The 21,467-nt window shown below is 40.3% G+C and overlaps 1 protein-coding gene across 1 annotated transcript in view; it reads right to left on the bottom strand.

Moving 5' to 3' along the window:
• Positions 1 to 440: 440 nt before the first annotated feature.
• Positions 441 to 21,467, bottom strand: part of SDHAF4 (succinate dehydrogenase complex assembly factor 4) — a 33,711-nt gene continuing 12,684 nt past the window's right edge. Inside the window, exon 3 of the mRNA XM_053710426.1 lies at positions 441 to 666. Within this exon, the coding sequence (XP_053566401.1) occupies positions 557 to 666 (110 nt within the window). The 3' untranslated portion in view covers positions 441 to 556. The remainder of the gene's footprint in view (positions 667 to 21,467) is intronic.

Raw genomic sequence — 21,467 nt, 5'->3', positions numbered from 1 at the left:
TTGCAATAAATCACATACAAATCAATGCAGTACAGACTCATCTGAAGATTATTATTTTTTAATTGCGTACTCTTGCGGTTTTAAAACCTCATCCGTGATTAATTGTGCAGCCCTAATACACACACACACACATATATATATATATATATATATATATATATATATAATATATATATATATATATATATATATATATATACATACATATACATACATACATATATATATATATATATATACATATACATACATATATATATATATACACATACACACACACACTATATACATACACATATATACATACACACATTTTTCCCCTCAAAGCAGTTAAGTACATTCTTTATTATTGTTTGGAATACATTCTAAAATATTATCCATGTTATTTTTGTACATTGTAGGTGCATTTTATTGATTCAATGCAAATAAGTACACATTCCTTTGTATTCAAATAGCTCATATAAATGACATCTTTATTTAGCTCCGAGTGTTGGCTCAAATTACATCCTTCCATTAAATACACCAACAGTATATATGAATTTATCTGTACAATGTGCTAAAAGTCTATACAGCGTCCTTTCCGCTCCCAGTCTCCATAGCGAGTGGGCTCAGGTCCTCTGGGCCCTCCTTTCTCTTTTGTCACTGGATTTATGTCACCAGGGAATCCTAAAGAAAGAAAGATAGAAAGATTTAAAAAAATGTAATTAAAAAAATCTGAAATTTAGTCAGAAGAAAAGGTTTCGTTTGAAGTACATGCATACCAATGCTGAATAGGTAATTCTTTGAAAGTACAATGTAATACTATTTTTTTTTTTTTTTTTACACAAGATAGTTAGTTTAATATAGTCATAAAAAATAATCCCCCTTATTGAGCACAATGCACTGCAGTATGCTTGTGTGTAGAATATATATATATATATATATATATATATATATATATATATACACATACATATATATACACACACACACACTAAACTATTGTAATAAAGAAGTATATAGGCGTTGTATATTTTGGGGGAGATTTCTGGTTGGGAGGGGTTTCTCAAGGCACACTTAAGTGTCAGCGTGTGTAAGGCGCACTAACAGTCCTGCTTTGCCCCAGTTATTGGACCCTTGCAGTTTCGCCTCCTGGATCCTCCTCACAGTTTTGGAAGGGTTGAAGAAAGACAAGGGAACCCCTGTCTGCTTCTGTAGTTTTTAAGGCCCTCTGCACACCAGCCCTGGAATCACTGGAAGGCTTACATCAGCCTGCAAAAGGATGCAGTCCCTAGAAGCTGGGGTTCGCTTAGTAGCTGTCTCCACTGTGAAATTCCCCAGGAAGACGATCTCTGGGGTCCAAGGCCGGGTTGATGTGGGGTACATTACTGCTATTCCATAATGATGCTGAAGTTAACTCCTTATTCGGCCACCTTCTTATTCGAATCCTGTAGTTAGCTCCTTATTCAGCCAGCTTCTTATTCAAAGGTTGAAGTTAGCTTCCTATTCACTCAGTGTCTTCAGGTTGGAATCTTGTACATCCAGCTTCTTTTTCATGAAAGTGATTATTTACTAAACAACAATCTGCAAAGTTGATATATTAAATCATGAAATTTGGCACCAAACCTGGCACCCTAATATCAATGCACTGCAATGGCAAAATCTGCATAACGAACCAAGCTTTTCCTCTATGAAACTATCTTGGCTCACCCAAATGTGGCTTGCTTTATACTAACTGGGCATCCCTCTTTAGAAAAAAGTTAAATCTAACCTGAGCCAAATTATATTGATCATAAAATATGGCACCAAACCTAGAGCCCTAACATCCAGGCATTTCAATGTGAAATTCTAAATAAGGGGCCAAACATTTCCTCTAAGAAAACCATTTTGGCTCACACAAATTTGGCTTGTTTTATACTTAAAGGTCAATGTAATTTGAGCCAAATGATATTGATCCAGGGGTGTATTTCAGCCTCAGAAGACAAGGCACTTGCCTATGGCTGCAGATTGGGAGGGGGCAGCACATTTGTGTGGCTATAGAGGCTTAAAGTTATTTTAAAAGTATTATACAGGTATATTATAGGAGATTTTGCCCAAATAGCTTACATTCTAGGGGACTATAATAAGAGACTACCTTTGAAACTTACAGTTTAGAGGTATCTCTAAACATTTTTTTTACCAAGATAGATATAGACTTCAGTTCTGTTGGCTTTCAGCACTTAGTATTGTGCTTGAGGAAGCATTCTTTCTAGAAATCCTAGTTTTTTTAAATTTTTTTTATATATATTGCAGCGATAGATGTTGGTATCTGTGTGTGCACGGCTGTGAGCATGTGTGTGTATGTGTCTATGTGTGTGTGGGGTGGTGTAGGGGGCAGCACAAAACCTAAATACACCACTGTATAGATAATACAATATGGCACCAAACATGGCACCCTAACATCCATGTATTTCAATTGGAAATTATGAAGAAAGAACCGAACATATCCTCACTCAAATTTGGCTTGTTTTTTTAACTAAATTGGGCATCCTTCTATATAAAAATGTTCAATCTAGCCTGAGCTAAATTACATTTATAATAAAATATGTCACCAAACTTGGCACCCTAATGACTATGAATTTTAATGGGGATTTCTATATAAGGAAACAAGCATTTCCTTGATGAAAACCATCTTGGATCACCCAAATTTTGCTTGTTTTCTACTAATTGGTAATCTTGCTAATGGAAAAATTTCAATCTATCCTAAACAAAATTATATTAACCCCTTAATGACCAAGGACGTACAAGGCTTGGCTCACCCAAATTCGGTTTGTTTTCTACTAATTGGGCATCCCTTTATAAGAAAAAGTTCAATCTAGCCTCAGCCAAATTATGTTGATCATAAAATATGTCACCAAAACCCCAACTACTTTGCATTTCAATGGGTAATTCTGAATAAGAAACCAAGCATTTCCTCTATGAAAACCAATTTGGTTCACCCAGATTTGGCTTGTTTCCAATTAATTGGGTATCCCTCTACAGGAAAAGATTACATTTACACTGAGCCAAATTATATTAATCATACAATATGGCACTACATTTGGCACCCTAGCATGCATGCATTTCAATGGAAAATTGTGAATAAGGAACCAAGTTTTCCTACATAAAACTATCTTGGCTCAACCAGATTTGGCTTGTATTCTACTAATTAGGTATCCCCTCTATAGGAAAAAGTTCCATCTAGACTAAGCCAAAATTATATTGATCATAAAATATGGCACCAAACATGGCACCCTAACTTCCATGCATTTCAATGGGAAATTCTGAATAAAGAACCAAGCTTTTACTCCATTAAAAACCACCTTGGCTCAATCATTTTTTTGTTTGTAATTGTGGGCATTGACTTTCATTGCCTTCAACTTAAGATTGGTTAGTAGGTTTTTTCAAATAAGCAGCAGAGTTTGTACAGGATTATAGCCTGATAAAACTGTGCTGGGACACAGAGAAACACGTTGCTATATTGTTTTAATAAACAGATTTTATTAAACTTCTGCTACTTCCTTTCTCTCCTGCGAGTGGATGGTGCCCTGCCTGCATATCCTGAATACTGAAGTTAGTGGGTTCGTCCCCTCTGGTATCCAAAGGCTTTTTTTGTCTCCATCCAAGGTGTACCACGTTCCTGTGCTGGAAGTGAATCTGCCAGGCGACTCAGAGAATCCAGGTTGCCTGTTGTGCACTGTGGAGTGCTCTCCTGCATGTGTGTAGGACCTATATCTGCTACTCTGTTTCTACCTGTGTCCAGCTGGTCTACCCTATGAGGCATATTCTGTTTATATCATTCTAATTATATCAACTTAGCAGAATCCTGTTTAGTAAATAATTTCTTTCATGAAAAAGAAGCTGGATGAATAAGAAACAAAACCTGAATAAGACACTGTGAAAAGAAAGCTAACTTCAAAATGAAGCTGGTCAAATAAGGATCTAACTTCAGCATTCGAATAAGAAGCTGGCCAAATAAAGAGCATCGCTATTCCATAATAGGATTGAACACTATCATATAAGCATCCCATGGTTCGGTATTGGATGGATGGCCAAATATTATTGTCAGATTTTCATTTTTTCCTCTGGCACAGAGGTAAATTGATTTATGTTTCTCTTTAATATATGGATAATGTTTGTGGACTAAGATCATGCTTATAATATAAAGCAATCATTTCTGCTAACACAATATAACAGCAGGCAAAATTAATTATACAATTGCTTATTTTTTCTTGCTCCTACCAAAATAATATGAAAGGGAGTGGAACGGATTAGAAAATAATACCGGCAGCAAACAAAATATTAAATCTTATTCAATTACATCTCTTAATGGTACAACATCAGAATGAATTAATGAATAAACCACAATTTATTTCTATGCAGCTGAGCAATTTAACTACAAAGATTGATAAATTACAAAAATAGACTAGAATTTGGAGGTGGGCGCATGCTCCTAACGAACAGTTAATAATCCACCTATTATAAAGGGTAATCTAAAGCATCAACATTAGATTTATTCAATATTTCAAAATTCACATTGTGTGGCTCCAATTATAGCTTTATTTGCTGTATGCATGAATTTGGGGTTAAGGATCAGACGATAAAGGCCTAAGTGGCAGCTTACTACAAAGGCAGTGACTCCCCCCCGGTACTACGCGTTAATTAGCATTAAATAAACATTACAGGACCTTATACTACTACAGATTTACTTCAAAAGCCTTAGATTCTTCATAGATAGCATTAGAAATGGCAAATGCCTGGGGTGAGAGCTTATCACAGCGACTTGATCAAAATTTTACAAAATTGGAAAAACTCATGCATTCTCTAATTGTAAAAGCGCCATCAGAATATATGCTAAGTCTCTATAATGCAGAACACATGGAGCCTGATGTATTTACCGAGTCGTCAGATACCAAGCATTTACCTAGCAATGCTATAAACATGAGCAAAGACTTCTGCTGCTGTGGCCCTTCATGCTGTTCACAGTATAAGATCTTAACTTTACCACGAGGAATACAGCATAACACGTCAACCCAGATACTTAAATCTGAATCACATACCCATCCAAGCCAATAAGCCTATGGATCAGGAGGCCTACACACCTCTTGCTCTGACACTATAGACCCAAGAACCTACCGGGCAGCTGGGTACTTCTCAGAAAATGCCTTGGTATATGCCTGGAGAGGACTCTCACTTTTTACAATAAGCAGATTATTGACACAAACAGCAGTGCTGCTTCTAAATGGGACCTGATTTTTCTTAACTTGTCCTCATGTGAAGCAAACATAAAACTCTCCCTACCCACATCATGGGTTGCTGACGTTTAATGCAGAAATCAAAATAAGGGCAACATTGATACCTTCTCATACCTTTTGAGTCTTATTTGATTTGTGTTTACATTTACGAGGTGCATGAGATTCCAGGAGTAGGGGGTTGATCTATACTCACTTATTATTATGCTCTACAGTATATATTACTGTTTACATCTATGTATAGGAACGCAAACTAACTCAGTTTCCTGATTGTTCTTTTGTTTGTGGTTTTATTTTTTTCTGCAGGTTGTACTCCTCATATCCTACCACAGTTATCATTTGAAACAGGTTTTATATCTGTTGTACCAGGTATTGTTCAGTATTAATTGACAACACAGTTCTATCTTAGAATGCAATTTAGAATTCTGTTTAGATTTATTAAGGGATATCTGATTATATTATTGCATACATTTGTCAATATATAGGAATCTAGAAAAGTAATTTAGAAACTGGATTACTTAAATTTAATATTTTTTTACATAGACATTATTCAAGTTATATATTAAGAAATGTTTTCTGAAAGATATTGTAGCTGTTTTTTCTAATGCTATAGCTTGCCGTTTTCTTGGTCATCAATCTTAGATTTTACATAGGGGCATTGGGAGAAATATGAATCCATTATTAATATGTTTTCCTGTCAACATATAAATTAACCTCTAAAGATAATTTAATAGGACTCACTGTTCTCCTGAACTTTATGATACAATTGATAGCTGAAGTGGCTTATATATTTAACTCAAGTTTTGGTCCTTTAGGCCGTGAGGGGGTCAGAATACTCCTCATCATGTATATCTTGCTACTATTTGCTTAAAGTGCCATAAACAGGCCGAGATCTGTGCATATCCTAAAAGGGCTAATTAATTTAAAATAGTTTGCATAAAAAAAAAAAAAATGTTTAAAAATTGCTGGCAAGTATTTTAAAATAATTTTCAAAAATAAGCAATATGAATTACAAATCTAAATGCCTGAAGCAGCTAACTCCACCCCTCTTATCAGTGTTTAGACACAGGCATTGTATTTCAACTGAGTTCACAGATTCTAGGCATGCTCCAGCAGATAATCCCTATTCACTTTTGCATTTTAACAAAAGAACAATAAACATAGATACAGTGAGTCATAAAAGGAAATGTGTGGGGGAGTTAGAGCTTTACAATTTAGATACTAAAAAGAAAGGGTTAATGGTGAGGCACAGCAGTATACATTTGCAGGTAAATTAATTAAAGTACATATTATATTATTTTGTCTCTATCCCAACTTGTTTTATGTCCCTTTAAATATACTGGAAATAGTCCATTTATAGATCCCCTTTAGAATAGTCTCTTCTGGCATTTTAACATAATTTTTCTCAGAAACTATTATTTCTTATCTTCCAGTCTAACAATTTAAATAGACTGCCACTAGATGGCCATACTATCACAACAGAAAATTCTGTCACATTATTTTCACCCCTAATTCACAAAATATTACATATCACTCACCTTGATCATTTTTTCTCTTTTTTTTTAAGACACTGCTACTCCTTATAAAGAAGGCTTTACTTACCAGGTGCTGATAATATACTAGAATTTTAACTGTTTGTCTAGATCTGGCCTTTATTCTGTTAAACGTCACATTGTTCTGTTTATACAATTCTATTTTTGCTTTGTTAGGCTTGCATTTTGACTAACAAAAAGTCCATAATAGGACTATACGTTTATATAATCCCTGCACTTTGTTATATGCTTCGATCAAGGTCCCAATTCAATGTCTACAGGGACAAAAAATGAGGTCAATAATTTTGTATGTACTATTATGTATTTTATATATGTTTCTACATCACATGTAATTTTGACTTAAAGGGACAGTCTACCATAGAACTGTTTTTGTTTTAAAAGATAGATAATCCCTTTATTACCCATTCCCCAGTTTTGCAAAACCAACAGTTATATTAATATACTTTTTACCTTGTATCTAGGAACCTACTTCCAGCCCCCTGATCACATGACTGTGACTGTTTATTATCTACTAGTCCTAAAGACCGTTCACACAGGCCATTTTTTACAGTGCAGCGGTCCCACCCCTTGCGCTCTCTCCCTCCCCCTCTCTTTTGCTCTCTCCCCCCCCCTCTCTTTTGCTCTCTCCCCCCCCTCTTTCTTTCATGTAATTAGCAAGAGTCCATGAGCTAGTGACGTATGGGATATACATTCCTACCAGGAGGGGCAAAGTTTCCCAAACCTCAAAATGCCTATAAATACACCCCTCACCACACCCACAAATCAGTTTTACAAACTTTGCCTCCTGTGGAGGTGGTGAAGTAAGTTTGTGCTAGATTCTACGTTGATATGCGCTCTGCAACAGGTTGGAGCCCGGTTTTCCTCTAAGCGTGCAGTGAATGTCAGAGGGATGTGAAGAGAGTATTGCCTATTTGAATCCAATGATCTCCTTCTACGGGGTCTATTTCATAGGTTCTCTGTTATCGGTCGTAGAGATTCATCTCTTACCTCCCTTTTCAGATCGACGATATACTCTTATATATACCATTACCTCTACTGATTCTCGTTTCAGTACTGGTTTGGCTTTCTACTACATGTAGATGACTGTCCTGGGGTAACTAAGTCTTATTTTTTGTGACACTCTAAGCTATGGTTGGGCACTTTTATATAAAGTTCTAAATATTTGTGTTTAAACATTTATTTGCCTTGATTCAGGATGTTCAATATTCCTTATTTCAGACAGTCAGTTTCATTATTTGGGATAATGCATTTGAATAATCATTTTTTTCTTACCTTAAAATTTGACTTTTTCCCTGTGGGCTGTTAGGCTCGCGGGGGCTGAAAATGCTTCATTTTATTGCGTCATTCTTGGCGCAACAAATTTTCTTTGTTATTTCCGGCGTCATACTTGTCACCGGAAGTTGCGTCATTTTTTGACGTTTTTGCACCAAAAATGTCGGCGTTACCGGATGTGGCGTCATTTTTGGCGCTAAAAGCATTTAGGCGCCAAATAATGTAGGCGTCTTTTTTTGGCGCTAAAAAATATGGGTGTCATTATTGTCTCCTCATTATTTAAGTCTCATTGTTTATTTGCTTCTGGTTGCTAGAAGCTTGTTCACTGGCATTTTTTCCCATTCCTGAAACTGTCATTTAAGGAATTTGATCAATTTTGCTTTATATGTTGTTTTTTCTATTACATATTGCAAGATGTCTCAGATTGACCCTGAATCAGAAGATACTTCTGGAAAATCGCTGCCTGATGCTGGACCTACCAAAGTTAAGTGTATTTGCTGTAAACTTGTGGTATCTGTTCCTCCAGCTGTTGTTTGTAATGAATGTCATGACAAACTTGTTAATGCAGATAATATTTCCTTTAGTAATGTTACATTACCTGTTGCTGTTCCATCAACATCTAATACTCAGAGTGTTCCTGTTAACATAAGAGATTTTGTTTCTAAATCCATTAAGAAGGCTATGTCTGTTATTCCTCCTTCTAGTAAACGTAAAAGGTTTTTTAAAACTTCTCATTTTTCAGATGAATTTTTAAATGAACATCATCATTCTGATTATGTTTCCTCTGGTTCAGAGGATTCTGTTTCAGAGGTCGATGCTGATAAATCTTCATATTTATTCAAAATGGAATTTATTCGTTCTTTACTTAAATAAGTTTTGATTGCATTAGAAATAGAGGATTCTGGTCCTCTTGATACTAAATCTAAACGTTTAAATAAGGTTTTTAAATCTCCTGTAGTTATTCCAGAAGTCTTGCCTGTCCCTGACGCTATTTCTGAAGTAATTTCCAGGGAATGGAATAATTTGGGTAATTCATTTACTCCTTCTAAACGTTTTAAGCAATTATATCCTGTGCCATCTGACAGATTAGAGTTTTGGGACAAAATCCCTAAAGTTGATGGGGCTCTCTCTACTCTTGCTAAACGTACTACTATTCCTACGGCAGATAGTACTTCCTTTAAGGATCCTTTAGATAGGAAGATTGAATCCTTTCTAAGAAAAGCTTACTTATGTTCAGGTAATCTTCTTAGACCTGCTATATCTTTAGCGGATGTTGCTGCAGCTTCAACTTTTTGGTTAGAAGCTTTAGCGCAACTAGTAACAGATCATAATTCTCATAGCATTGTTAATCTTCTTCAACATGCTAATAATTTTATTTGTGATGCCATCTTTGATATCATTAGGGTTGATGTCAGGTATATGTCTCTAGCTATTTTAGCTAGAAGAGCTTTATGGCTTAAAACTTGGAATGCTGATATGTCTTCTAAGTCAACTTTGCTTTCCCTTTCTTTCCAGGGTAATAAATTATTTGGTTCACAGTTGGATTCTATTATTTCAACTGTTACTGGGGGGAAAGGAACTTTTTTACCACAGGATAAAAAATCTAAAGGTAAATTTAGGTCTAATAATCGTTTTCGTTCCTTTCGTCACAATAAGGAACAAAAGCCTGATCCTTCCCCTACAGGAGCGGTATCAGTTTGGAAACCATCTCCAGCCTGGAATAAATCCAAGCCTTTTAGAAAGCCAAAGCCAGCTCCCAAGTCAACATGAAGGTGCGGCCCTCATTCCAGCCCAGCTGGTAGGGGGCAGATTACGATTTTTCAAAGAAATTTGGATCAATTCGATTCACAATCTTTGGATTCAGAACATTGTTTCAGAAGGGTACAGACTAGGCTTCAAGATAAGGCCTCCTGCAAGAAGATTTTTTCTTTCCCGTGTCCCAGTAAATCCAGTGAAGGCTCAAGCATTTCTGAAATGTGTTTCAGATCTAGAGTTGGCTGGAGTAATTATGCCAGTTCCAGAACAGGGGCTGGGGTTTTACTCAAATCTCTTCATTGTACCAAAGAAGGAGAATTCCTTCAGACCAGTTCTGGATCTAAAAATATTGAATCGTTTTGTAAGAATACCAACATTCAAAATGGTAACTATAAGGACTATTCTGCCTTTTGTTCAGCAAGGGCATTATATGTCCACAATAGATTTACAGGATGCATATCTGCATATTCCGATTCATCCAGATCACTATCAGTTTCTGAGATTCTCTTTCCTAGACAAGCATTACCAGTTTGTGGCTCTGCCTAGCAACAGCTCCAAGGATTTTTACAAAGTTTCTCGGTGCCCTTCTGTCTGTAATCAGAGAACAGGGTATTGTGGTATTTCCTTATTTGGACGATATCTTGGTACTTGCTCAGTCTTCACATTTAGCAGAATCTCATACGAATCGACTTGTGTTGTTTCTTCAAGATCATGGTTGGAGGATCAATTTACCAAAAAGTTCATTGATTCCTCAGACAAGGGTAACCTTTTTAGGTATCCAGATAGATTCAGTGTCCATGACTCTGTCTCTGACAGACAAGAGACGTCTAAAATTGGTTTCAGCTTGTCGAAACCTTCAGTCTCAATCATTCCCTTCGGTAGCCTTATGCATGGAAATTCTAGGTCTTATGACTGCTGCATTGGACGCGATCCCCTTTGCTCGTTTTCACATGCGACCTCTTCAGCTTTGTATGCTGAACCAGTGGTGCAGGGATTATACAAAGATATCTCAATTAATATCTTTAAAACCGATTGTACGACACTCTCTGACGTGGTGGACAGACCACCATCGTTTAGTTCAGGGGGCTTCTTTTGTTCTTCCAACCTGGACTGTGATTTCAACAGATGCAAGTCTGACAGGTTGGGGAGCTGTCTGGGGGTCTCTGACAGCACAAGGGGTTTGGGAATCTCAGGAGGTGAGATTACCGATCAATATTTTGGAACTCTGTGCAATTTTCAGAGCTCTTCAGTCATGGCCTCTTCTAAAGAGAGAGTCGTTCATTTGTTTTCAGACGGACAATGTCACAACTGTGGCATATGTCAATCATCAAGGAGGGACTCACAGTCCTCTGGCTATGAAAGAAGTATCTCGAATACTGGTATGGGCGGAATCCAGCTCCTGTCTAATTTCTGCGGTTCATATCCCAGGTATAGACAATTGGGAAGCGGATTATCTCAGTCGCCAAACGTTACATCCGGGCGAATGGTCTCTTCACCCAGAGGTATTTCTTCAGATTGTTCAAATGTGGGGACTTCCAGAAATAGATCTGATGGCTTCTCATCTAAACAAGAAACTTCCCAGGTATCTGTCCAGATCCAGGGATCCTCAGGCGGAGGCAGTGGATGCATTGTCAATTCCTTGGAAGTATCATCCTGCCTATATCTTTCCGCCTCTAGTTCTTCTTCCAAGAGTAATTTCCAAGATTCTAAAGGAGTGCTCGTTTGTTCTGCTGGTGGCTCCAGCATGGCCTCACAGGTTTTGGTATGCGGATCTTGTCCGGATGGCCTCTTTGCCAACCGTGGACTCTTTCGTTAAGACCAGACCTATCGCAAGGTCCTTTTTTCCATCAGGATCTCAAATCCTTAAATTTGAAGGTATGGAGATTGAACGCTTGATTCTCAGACATAGAGGTTTCTCTGACTCTGTGATTAATACTATGTTACAGGCTCGTAAATCTGTATCTAGGAAGATATATTATCGAGTCTGGAAGATTTACATTTCTTGGTGTCTTTCTCATCATTTTTCTTGGCATTCTTTTAGAATTCCTAGAATTTTACAGTTTCTTCAGGATGGTTTGGATAAAGGTTTGTCTGCAAGTTCCTTGAAAGGACAAATCTCTGCTCTTTCTGTTCTTTTTCACAGAAAGATTGCTAGTCTTCCTGATATTCATTGTTTTGTACAAGCTTTGGTTCGTATAAAACCTGTTATTAAGTCAATTTCTCCTCCTTGGAGTTTGAATTTGGTTCTGGGGGCTCTTCAAGCTCCTCCGTTTGAACCTATGCATTCGCTGGACATTAAATTACTTTCTTGGAAAGTTTTGTTTCTTTTGGCCATCTCTTCTGCTAGAAGAGTTTCTGAATTATCTGCTCTTTCTTGTCTCCTTTTCTGATTTTTCATCAGGATAAGGCGGTGTTGCGAACTTCTTTTCAATTTTTACCTAAGGTTGTGAATTCTTACAACATTAGTAGAGAAATTGTGGTTCCTTCATTGTGTCCTAATCCTAAGAATTCTAAGGAAAGATCGTTGCATTCTTTGGATGTAGTTAGAGCTTTGAAATATTATGTTGAAGCTACTAAAACTTTCCGAAAGACTTCTAGTCTATTTGTTATCTTTTCCGGTTCTAGGAAAGGTCAGAAGGCCTCTGCCATTTCTTTGGCGTCTTGGTTAAAGTCTTTGATTCATCATGCTTATGTCGAGTCGGGTAAAACCCCGCCTCAAAGGATTACAGCTCATTCTAAAAGGTCAGTTTCTACTTCATGGGCGTTTAGGAATGAAGCTTCGGTTGATCATATTTGCAAAGCAGCAACTTGGTCTTCTTTGCATTCTTTTACTAAATTCTACCATTTTGATGCGTTTTCTTCTTCTGAAGCAGTTTTTGGTAGAAAAGTACTTCAGGCAGCTGTTTCAGTTTGATTCTTCTGCTTATAATTTCAGTTTTTTTCATTATAAGATTTAAACTTTATTTTGGGTGTGGATTATTTTCAGCGGAATTGGCTGTCTTTATTTTATCCCTCCCTCTCTAGTGACTCTTGCGTGGAAGATCCACATCTTGGGTATTCATTATCCCATACGTCACTAGCTCATGGACTCTTGCTAATTGCATGAAAGAAAACATAATTTATGTAAGAACTTACCTGATAAATTCATTTCTTTCATATTAGCAAGAGTCCATGAGGCCCACCCTTTTTTGTGGTGGTTATGATTTTTTTGTATAAAGCACAATTATTCCAATTCTTTATTTTTTTATGCTTTCGCACTTTTGTCTTATCACCCCACTTCTTGGCTATGCGTTAAACTGATTTGTGGGTGTGGTGAGGGGTGTATTTATAGGCATTTTGAGGTTTGGGAAACTTTGCCCCTCCTGGTAGGAATGTATATCCCATACGTCACTAGCTCATGGACTCTTGCTAATATGAAAGAAATGAATTTATCAGGTAAGTTCTTACATAAATTATGTTTTTGTGCTCTCTCGCTCCATCCCCTCTCTATCCCTCCTCTCTTTTGCTCTCTCTCCCCTCTCTTTTGCTCTTTCCCCTCTCTTTTTGCTACCTCTCTCCCCCCTCTCTTTTGCTCTCTCCCCCTCTCTTTTGCACTCTCTCTTCCCCCTTTCTTTTGTGAGCTCTCTCTCTCCCCCCCTCTCTTTTGCGCTCTCTCTCTCTCTTCCCCCTCTTTTGTGCTCTCTCTCTCCCCCCTCTCTTTTGCTCTCTCTCCCCTCTCTTTTGCGCTCTCTCCCCACCCTCTCTTTTGTGCTCTCTCTATCCCCATTCTCTTTTGCGCTCTCTCTCTCTCTCCCCTTCTCTTTGCACTCTCTCCCCCCTCTCTTTTGCGCTCTCTCTCTACCCTCTCTCTTTTGCACTCTCTCTCCCCCTCTCTCTCCCGCTCTCTCCCTTTCTCTTTTGCACTCTCTCCCCCCTCTCTCTCCCTTTCTCTTTTGCACTCTCTCTCTCCCCCCCTCTCTTTTGCGCTCTCTCCCCCTCTCTTTTGCACTCTCTCCCTCCCCCTCTCTTTTGCGCTCTCTCCCCCCCTCTCTTTTGCACTCTCTCCCCCCCACTCTCTCCCCTTCTCTTTTGCACTCTCTCCACCCTCTCTTTTGCGCTCTCTCCCCCCCCCTCTCTTTTGCACTGTCTCTCTCCCCCCTCTCTCTCTCCCCCCTCTCTTTTGCGCTCTCTCCCCCTTCTCTTTTGTGCTCTCTCTCCCCCTTCTCTTTTGTGCTCTCTCTCCCCCTTCTCTTTTGCGCTCTCTCTCCCCCCCCTCTCTTTTGCGCTCTCTCTCTCTCTCTTTTGCGCTCTCTCTCTCTCTCTTTTGCGCTCTCTCTCTCTCTTGCGCTCTCTCTCTCTCTCTCTCTTTTGCGCTCTCTCTCTCTCTCTTTTGCGCTCTCTCTCTCTCTCTTTTGCGCTCTCTCTCTCTCTTTTGCGCTCTCTCTCTCTCTCTTTTGCGCTCTCTCTCTCTCTTTTGCGCTCTCTCTCTCTCTCTTTTGCGCTCTCTCTCTCTCTCTTTTGCGCTCTCTCTCTCTCTCTTTTGCGCTCTCTCTCTCTCTCTTTTGCGCTCTCTCTCTTTTGCGCTCTCTCCCCCCCTCTCTTTTGCGCTCTCTCTCTCCCCCCTCTCTTTTGCGCTCTCTCTCTCCCCCTCTCTTTTGCGCTCTCTCTCTCCCCCTCTCTTTTGCACTCTCTCTCTCCCCCTCTCTTTTGCACTCTCTCTCTCCCCCTCTCTTTTGCACTCTCTCTCTCCCCTTCTCTTTTGCACTCTCTCTCTCCCTCTCTTTTGCACTCTCTCTCTCCCTCTCTTTTGCACTCTCTCTCTCCCCATCTCTTTTGCGCTCTCTCTCTCTCCCCCTCTTTTGCGCTCTCTCTCTCCCCCTCTCTTTTGTGCTCTCTCTCTCCCCTCTCTTTTGCGCTCTCTCTCTCCCCCTCTCTTTTGCACTCTCTCTCTCCCCCTCTCTTTTGCGCTCTCTTTCCGCACCTCTCTTTTGCTCTCTCTCTCCATCCCTCTCTTTTGTGCTCTCTCTATCCCCATTCTCTTTTGCGCTCTCTCTCTCCCCTTCTCTCCCCTTCTCTTTGCACTCTCTCCCCCCTCTCTTTTGCGCTCTCTCTCTACCCTCTCTCTTTTGCACTCTCTCTACCCTCTCCCTTTCTCTTTTGCACTTTCTCCCTTTCTCTTTTGAACTCTCTCTCTCCCCCCTCTCTTTTGCGCTCTCTCCCCCTCTCTTTTGAACTCTCTCTCTCCCCCCTCTCTTTTGCGCTCTCTCCCCCTCTCTTTTGCACTCTCTCCCTCCCCCCTCTCCCCCCCCCTCTCTTTTGCACTCTCTCCCCCCCTCTCTTTTGCACTCTCTCCCCCCCCCCCTCTCTCCCCTTCTCTTTTGCACTGTCTCTCTCCCCCCTCCCTCTCCCCTCTCTTTTGCACTGTCTCTCTCCCCCCTCCCTCTCCCCTCTCTTTTGCACTGTCTCTCTCCCCCCCTCTCTTTTGCGCTCTCTCTCTCCCCCTCTCTTTTGCGCTCTCTCTCTCCCCCTCTCTTTTGCGCTCTCTCTCTCCCCCTCTCTTTTGCGCTCTCTCTCTCCCCCTCTCTTTTGCGCTCTCTCTCTCCCCCTCTCTTTTGCGCTCTCTCTCTCCCCCTCTCTTTTGCGCTCTCTCTCTCCCCCTCTCTTTTGCGCTCTCTCTCTCCCCCTCTCTTTTGCGCTCTCTCTCTCCCCCTCTCTTTTGCGCTCTCTCTCTCCCCCTCTCTTTTGCGCTCTCTCTCTCCCCCTCTCTTTTGCGCTCTCTCTCTCCCCCTCTCTCTTTTGCGCCATGAGGCCCACCCTTTTTTGTGGTGGTTATGATTTTTTTGTATAAAGCACAATTATTCCAATTCCTTATTTTTTTATGCTTTCGCACTTTTGTCTTATCACCCCACTTCTTGGCTATGCGTTAAACTGATTTGTGGGTGTGGTGAGGGGTGTATTTATAGGCATTTTGAGGTTTGGGAAACTTTGCCCCTCCTGGTAGGAATGTATATCCCATACGTCACTAGCTCATGGACTCTTGCTAATATGAAAGAAATGAATTTATCAGGTAAGTTCTTACATAAATTATGTTTTTGTGCTCTCTCGCTCCATCCCCTCTCTATCCCTCCTCTCTCTTGCTCTCTCTCCCCTCTCTTTTGCTCTTTCCCCTCTCTTTTTGCTACCTCTCTCCCCCCTCTCTTTTGCTCTCTCCCCCTCTCTTTTGCACTCTCTCTTCCCCCTTTCTTTTGTGAGCTCTCTCTCCCCCCCCCTCTCTTTTGCTCTCTCTTCCCCCTCTTTTGCGCTCTCTCTCTCTCTTCCCCCTCTTTTGTGCTCTCTCTCTCCCCCCTCTTTTGCTCTCTCTCCCCTCTCTTTTGCGCTCTCTCCCCACCCTCTCTTTTGTGCTCTCTCTATCCCCATTCTCTTTTGCGCTCTCTCTCTCTCCCCTTCTCTTTGCACTCTCTCCCCCCTCTCTTTTGCGCTCTCTCTCTACCCTCTCTCTTTTGCACTCTCTCTCCCCCTCTCTCTCCCGCTCTCTCCCTTTCTCTTTTGCACTCTCTCCCCCCTCTCTCTCCCTTTCTCTTTTGCACTCTCTCTCTCTCCCCCCTCTCTTTTGCGCTCTCTCCCCCTCTCTTTTGCACTCTCTCCCTCCCCCTCTCTTTTGCGCTCCCCCCCCCCCTCTCTCTCCCCTTCTCTTTTGCACTCTCTCCACCCTCTCTTTTGCGCTCTCTCTACCCCCCCCTCTCTTTTGCACTGTCTCTCTCCCCCCTCTCTCTCTCTCCCCCCTCTCTTTTGCGCTCTCTCCCCCTTCTCTTTTGTGCTCTCTCTCCCCCTTCTCTTTTGCGCTCTCTCTCCCCCTTCTCTTTTGCGCTCTCTCTCCCCCCCTCTCTTTTGCACTCTCTCTCTTTTGCGCTCTCTCTCTCTTTTGCGCTCTCTCTCTCTTTTGCGCTCTCTCTCTCTTTTGCGCTCTCTCTCTCTCTCTCTTTTGCGCTCTCTCTCTCTTTTGCGCTCTCTCTCTCTCTTTTGCGCTCTCTCTCTCTCTCTTTTGCGCTCTCTCTCTCTCTTTTGCGCTCTCTCTCTCTCTTTTGCGCTCTCTCTCTCTCTCTTTTGCGCGCTCTCTCTCCCCCTCTCTTTTGCGCTCTCTCTCTCCCCCTCTCTTTTGCACTCTCTCTCTCCCCCTCTCTTTTGCACTCTCTCTCTCCCCCTCTCTTTTGCACTCTCTCTCTCCCCCTCTCTTTTGCACTCTCTCTCTCCCCCTCTCTTTTGCACTCTCTCTCTCCCCCTCTCTTTTGCACTCTCTCTCTCCCTCTCTTTTGCGCTCTCTCTCTCCCCATCTCTTTTGCGCTCTCTCTCTCCCCCTCTCTTTTGCGCTCTCTCTCTCCCCATCTCTTTTGCGCTCTCTCTCTCCCCCTCTCTTTTGCGCTCTCTCTCTCCCCCTCTCTTTTGCGCTCTCTCTCTCCCCTCTCTTTTGCGCTCTCTCTCTCCCCCTCTCTTTTGCACTCTCTCTCTCCCCCTCTCTTTTGCGCTCTCTTTCCGCACCTCTCTTTTGCTCTCTCTCTCTCCATCCCTCTCTTTTGTGCTCTCTCTATCCCCATTCTCTTTTGCGCTCTCTCTCTCCCCTTCTCTCCCCTTCTCTTTGCACTCTCTCCCCCCTCTCTTTTGCGCTCTCTCTCTACCCTCTCTCTTTTGCACTCTCTCTACCCTCTCCCTTTCTCTTTTGCACTCTCTCCCTTTCTCTTTTGAACTCTCTCTCTCCCCCCTCTCTTTTGCGCTCTCTCCCCCTCTCTTTTGCACTCTCTCCCTCCCCCCTCTCTCTCCCACTCTCCCCCCCTCTCTTTTGCACTCTCTCCCCCCTCTCTTTTGCACTCTCTCCCCCCCCCCTCTCTCCCGGTCTCTCCCCTTCTCTTTTGCGCTCTCTCCCCCCTCTCTTTTGCACTGTCTCTCTCCCCCCTCCCTCTCCCCTCTCTTTTGCACTGTCTCTCTCCCCCCTCCCTCTCCCCTCTCTTTTGCACTGTCTCTCTCCCCCCTCTCTTTTGCGCTCTCTCTCTCCCCCTCTCTTTTGCGCTCTCTCTCTCCCCCTCTCTTTTGCGCTCTCTCTCCCCCCTCTCTTTTGCGCTCTCTCTCCCCCCTCTCTTTTGCGCTCTCTCTCCCCCCTCTCTTTTGCGCTCTCTCTCCCCCCTCTCTTTTGCGCTCTCTCTCTCCCCCTCTCTCTCCCCCTCTCTTTTGCGCTCTCTCTCTCCCCCTCTCTTTTGCGCTCTCTCTCTCCCCCTCTCTTTTGCGCTCTCTCTCTCCCCCTCTCTTTTGCGCTCTCTCTCTCCCCCTCTCTTTTGCGCTCTCTCTCTCCCCCTCTCTTTTGCGCTCTCTCTCTCCCCCTCTCTTTTGCGCTCTCTCTCTCCCCCTCTCTTTTGCGCTCTCTCTCTCCCCCTCTCTTTTGCGCTCTCTCTCTCCCCCTCTCTTTTGCGCTCTCTCTCTCCCCCTCTCTTTTGCGCTCTCTCTCTCCCCCTCTCTTTTGCGCTCTCTCTCTCCCCCTCTCTTTTGCGCTCTCTCTCTCCCCTTCTATCCCTCGCGCCCGACCATGCCTGGCCACGTACTGTCATGCCGGCCACGCCCACTTTCGCCCGCACCGGCCTTTCAGGTAGGGACTCTAAGGCCAGGTGTGTTTGTCTTCGCACGCAGTCTCTACTGCGCATGACAGCTTCGGACAAACACACTTGGCCTTTTATTATATAGGATTGTCTTAAATTTAGCATTGTTTTGTGCTAAATCTTAAATAACCCTCTGTGCCTGAACACAGTGTTATCTATATGGCCCATGTGTACTTTGTCTCTTTGTGTTGAAAAGAGATTTAAAAAGCCTGTGATAAGAGGCAGCCCTCAAAGGCTTAGAAATTAGCATATGAGTCTACCTATGTTTAGTTTAAACTAAGAATACCAAGAGAAAAAAGCAAATTTGATGATAAAAGTAAATTGGAAAGTTGATTAAAATTAAAAGTCCTATCTGAATAATGAAAGTTTAATTTATACTAGACTGTCCCTTTAAGTATATATTTATTTTGCCCTTACGTTCTTGAAGAGGCAGCCTTCAATGGGTTAGAAATCAGTTTATGAGCTTACGTAGGCTTAGCTTTCAACAAAGAATACCAAAAGAACAAAGCAAATTTGATGAAAAAAATAAATTGGAAAGTTGTCTATAATTGCATGTTCTATCTATATCATGAAAACTTAATTTTGACTTGACTGTTCCTTTAACTAATAAGGTTGAGGACCTAGAAAATCACACTAGACGTAACTTAAGAGTGGTAGGATTAACCAAAACAATAAACTTCTCAAATTTAATCCATTTTGCATAAAAAACACTCCCTTAAATATTGGTTTTGCAGTCCAATACAAGAAATTTTTATGTTAAAAGCACCCACATAATTGGATCAGAAGCAAGGAACCAAAAAAAAAACCTGCAAAAACCACGTCCATTAATTATTACATTTTCAGTAAAAGATGGACTTCTTTTTAGAAGAGGGGGGAAGGGAAATTAGTATAAAGTGTATACTATAAAGATTAAACCAATTTTTATACTCATTTCATGTTTGATACGCGGGGGGGAAATCATTAAATCTGTAAGTCTACTTTAATATGTGAAGAAATTATTTCTATGTTGGCTTTGAGAAAACTTTTTAAGGTTTTTCTTCCCCCCCATGTTACACAATTTTAATCATTTAGCACTTTAAACATGGTTAATATAATAACTTGTAATGTTGATGGGTCACACACTCCCATAAAATGTAAATCAGTAGTTAATCCGTTGCACAAACTAAATGCAGGCATAGGGTGTCTGCAAGAAAAATACTTAAGAAAAAAAAAAAAATTAAAAACTTGGTGGGTCAATGAAGTGTTTTGTATCTTACACTAAATCTTTGAGAGGAGTAGCAATTCTTTTAAACAAAAATGTACACTATAAAATAGAGCAACAGGTTTTAGATATACAAAGTGAAGGTGGTGACATTTTGGAGGTTTCAGTAAGAGTATAGGTTCATACTATGTAATAAATAGGCAAAATTTGCATAATTTAAATTTTTGGATGAAACTCCAGGGAATTCTAGATTTCAAATATGAAAATAATTATAGCAGGGGACTTTAATTTTACACCAAATCCATTACTGGATTAAAAAAAAAAAAAAAAAAAAAAAAAGAAGAATACTATGACAAATTATAAAGTATTTATATGCCACATATCCTCCAAATCTAATGTAGTACATAAAGAATCAAATAATTTCTTTCAATACGTTTGCAAGGAATTAATACTTTTTGGTTTGGTTTGACTCCTGACAGGAAAGGACTATACTTATATGTCCTGTAATAATGATGCACTTTCTAAGAGCAAACTATTATAAATATCAAAAGAAATATGTGAATATATAAGATTAAAATCTTACATTTTTGGCAAAAACTTAAAAATCCCACATTTAAAAGAACATGTAAAAATATTAAACCAATCAAAGCAGCTGGACTGGATAGTCTTTCTAGCAGAATTCTATAAAGATTTACTTCCTAAAATAGTAACACCATTACATAATATATTTATGTGATACTATGGAGGACCAAATAAGGTTTCAAAGAATTTAGAAAAAATACTTATTATACAAAAATATGCTTCAATTAAAAGTAGCGGTCTGGATTAGACTGTTGGAGGCCTTCATGTTTTCAATAGATGCTGAGAAGGCCTTCGACAGGGTTGAATGCAATTACCTCATTAATGCAATGCATAGATTTGTCTTTTCTTCTTGGAATATATCATAAAAAAAAGAAAAAGTGTATACAGCACCAGGTATATTTATATATAGGTAGATACAGAGTTGCAGAGCGCTAGTCTATAGGGGAAATAACAATAATACCCCTGCCAAGACCTGCTAAAACAATACAAATCAGATGTGGCAGATAGCTAATATGTGCATTATCATCAATACAAATTTATTAAGTCACTCCTAAAACATATAACAAAATTCTTATCTTCTTGTATTAGCATTTTCTTATATGATTTAGGAGTGACTTAATAAATATGAATAGATGATACTGCACGTATTTACTCTCTGCCACATCCAATTTGTATTGTTTTAGCAGGTCTTGGCAGGGGTATTAATGTTATTTCTCCTATAGACTAGCACTCTACAACTTTGTATCTACCGGTTTGTTTTTTATTTTATCTCTGAATCATCTTGTTAAGAAGTTTCAATACTTTTTATTTGCACAATTAACCCTTTAATTATAGGTAAAATATAGGTAAAATTATTGAAATCATCAAATTATATAAAACAAGTAAATTGAAAAATGTTGTACTTCATGTCCCTTTAAGTATAGAAACTTTCAGTGTAGGTGGGATACCATAGTCCAGTGCTTGACAAATCTGTTTAAAAATAAGGAGCCAATAAGAATATTTAGGAGTCAGACATATTTTAAGGAGCCAGATAGTGGGATGTGAATATAAATATATATGGAAAATAACCCAAAAAGTTAGGAGCCAGGAGTAAAATTCTAGGAGACAGTGGCTCCCAGGCTCCTGGGTTTGTCAAGCCCTGCCATAGGCAAAATCAGAATGCCAAAATAAAGTTAAATTAGCTATTTGTAAAGAATTGAATACACTCCAGCAGGTAAAATGGATCATTGGAAAC

The sequence above is a fragment of the Bombina bombina genome, chromosome 4 (assembly GCF_027579735.1).
Source record: "Bombina bombina isolate aBomBom1 chromosome 4, aBomBom1.pri, whole genome shotgun sequence".
Classification (NCBI taxonomy): Eukaryota; Metazoa; Chordata; class Amphibia; order Anura; family Bombinatoridae; genus Bombina; species Bombina bombina.
Note: the sequence above shows the minus strand (reverse complement) of the source record. Positions and strands in the feature narration are given on the sequence as shown.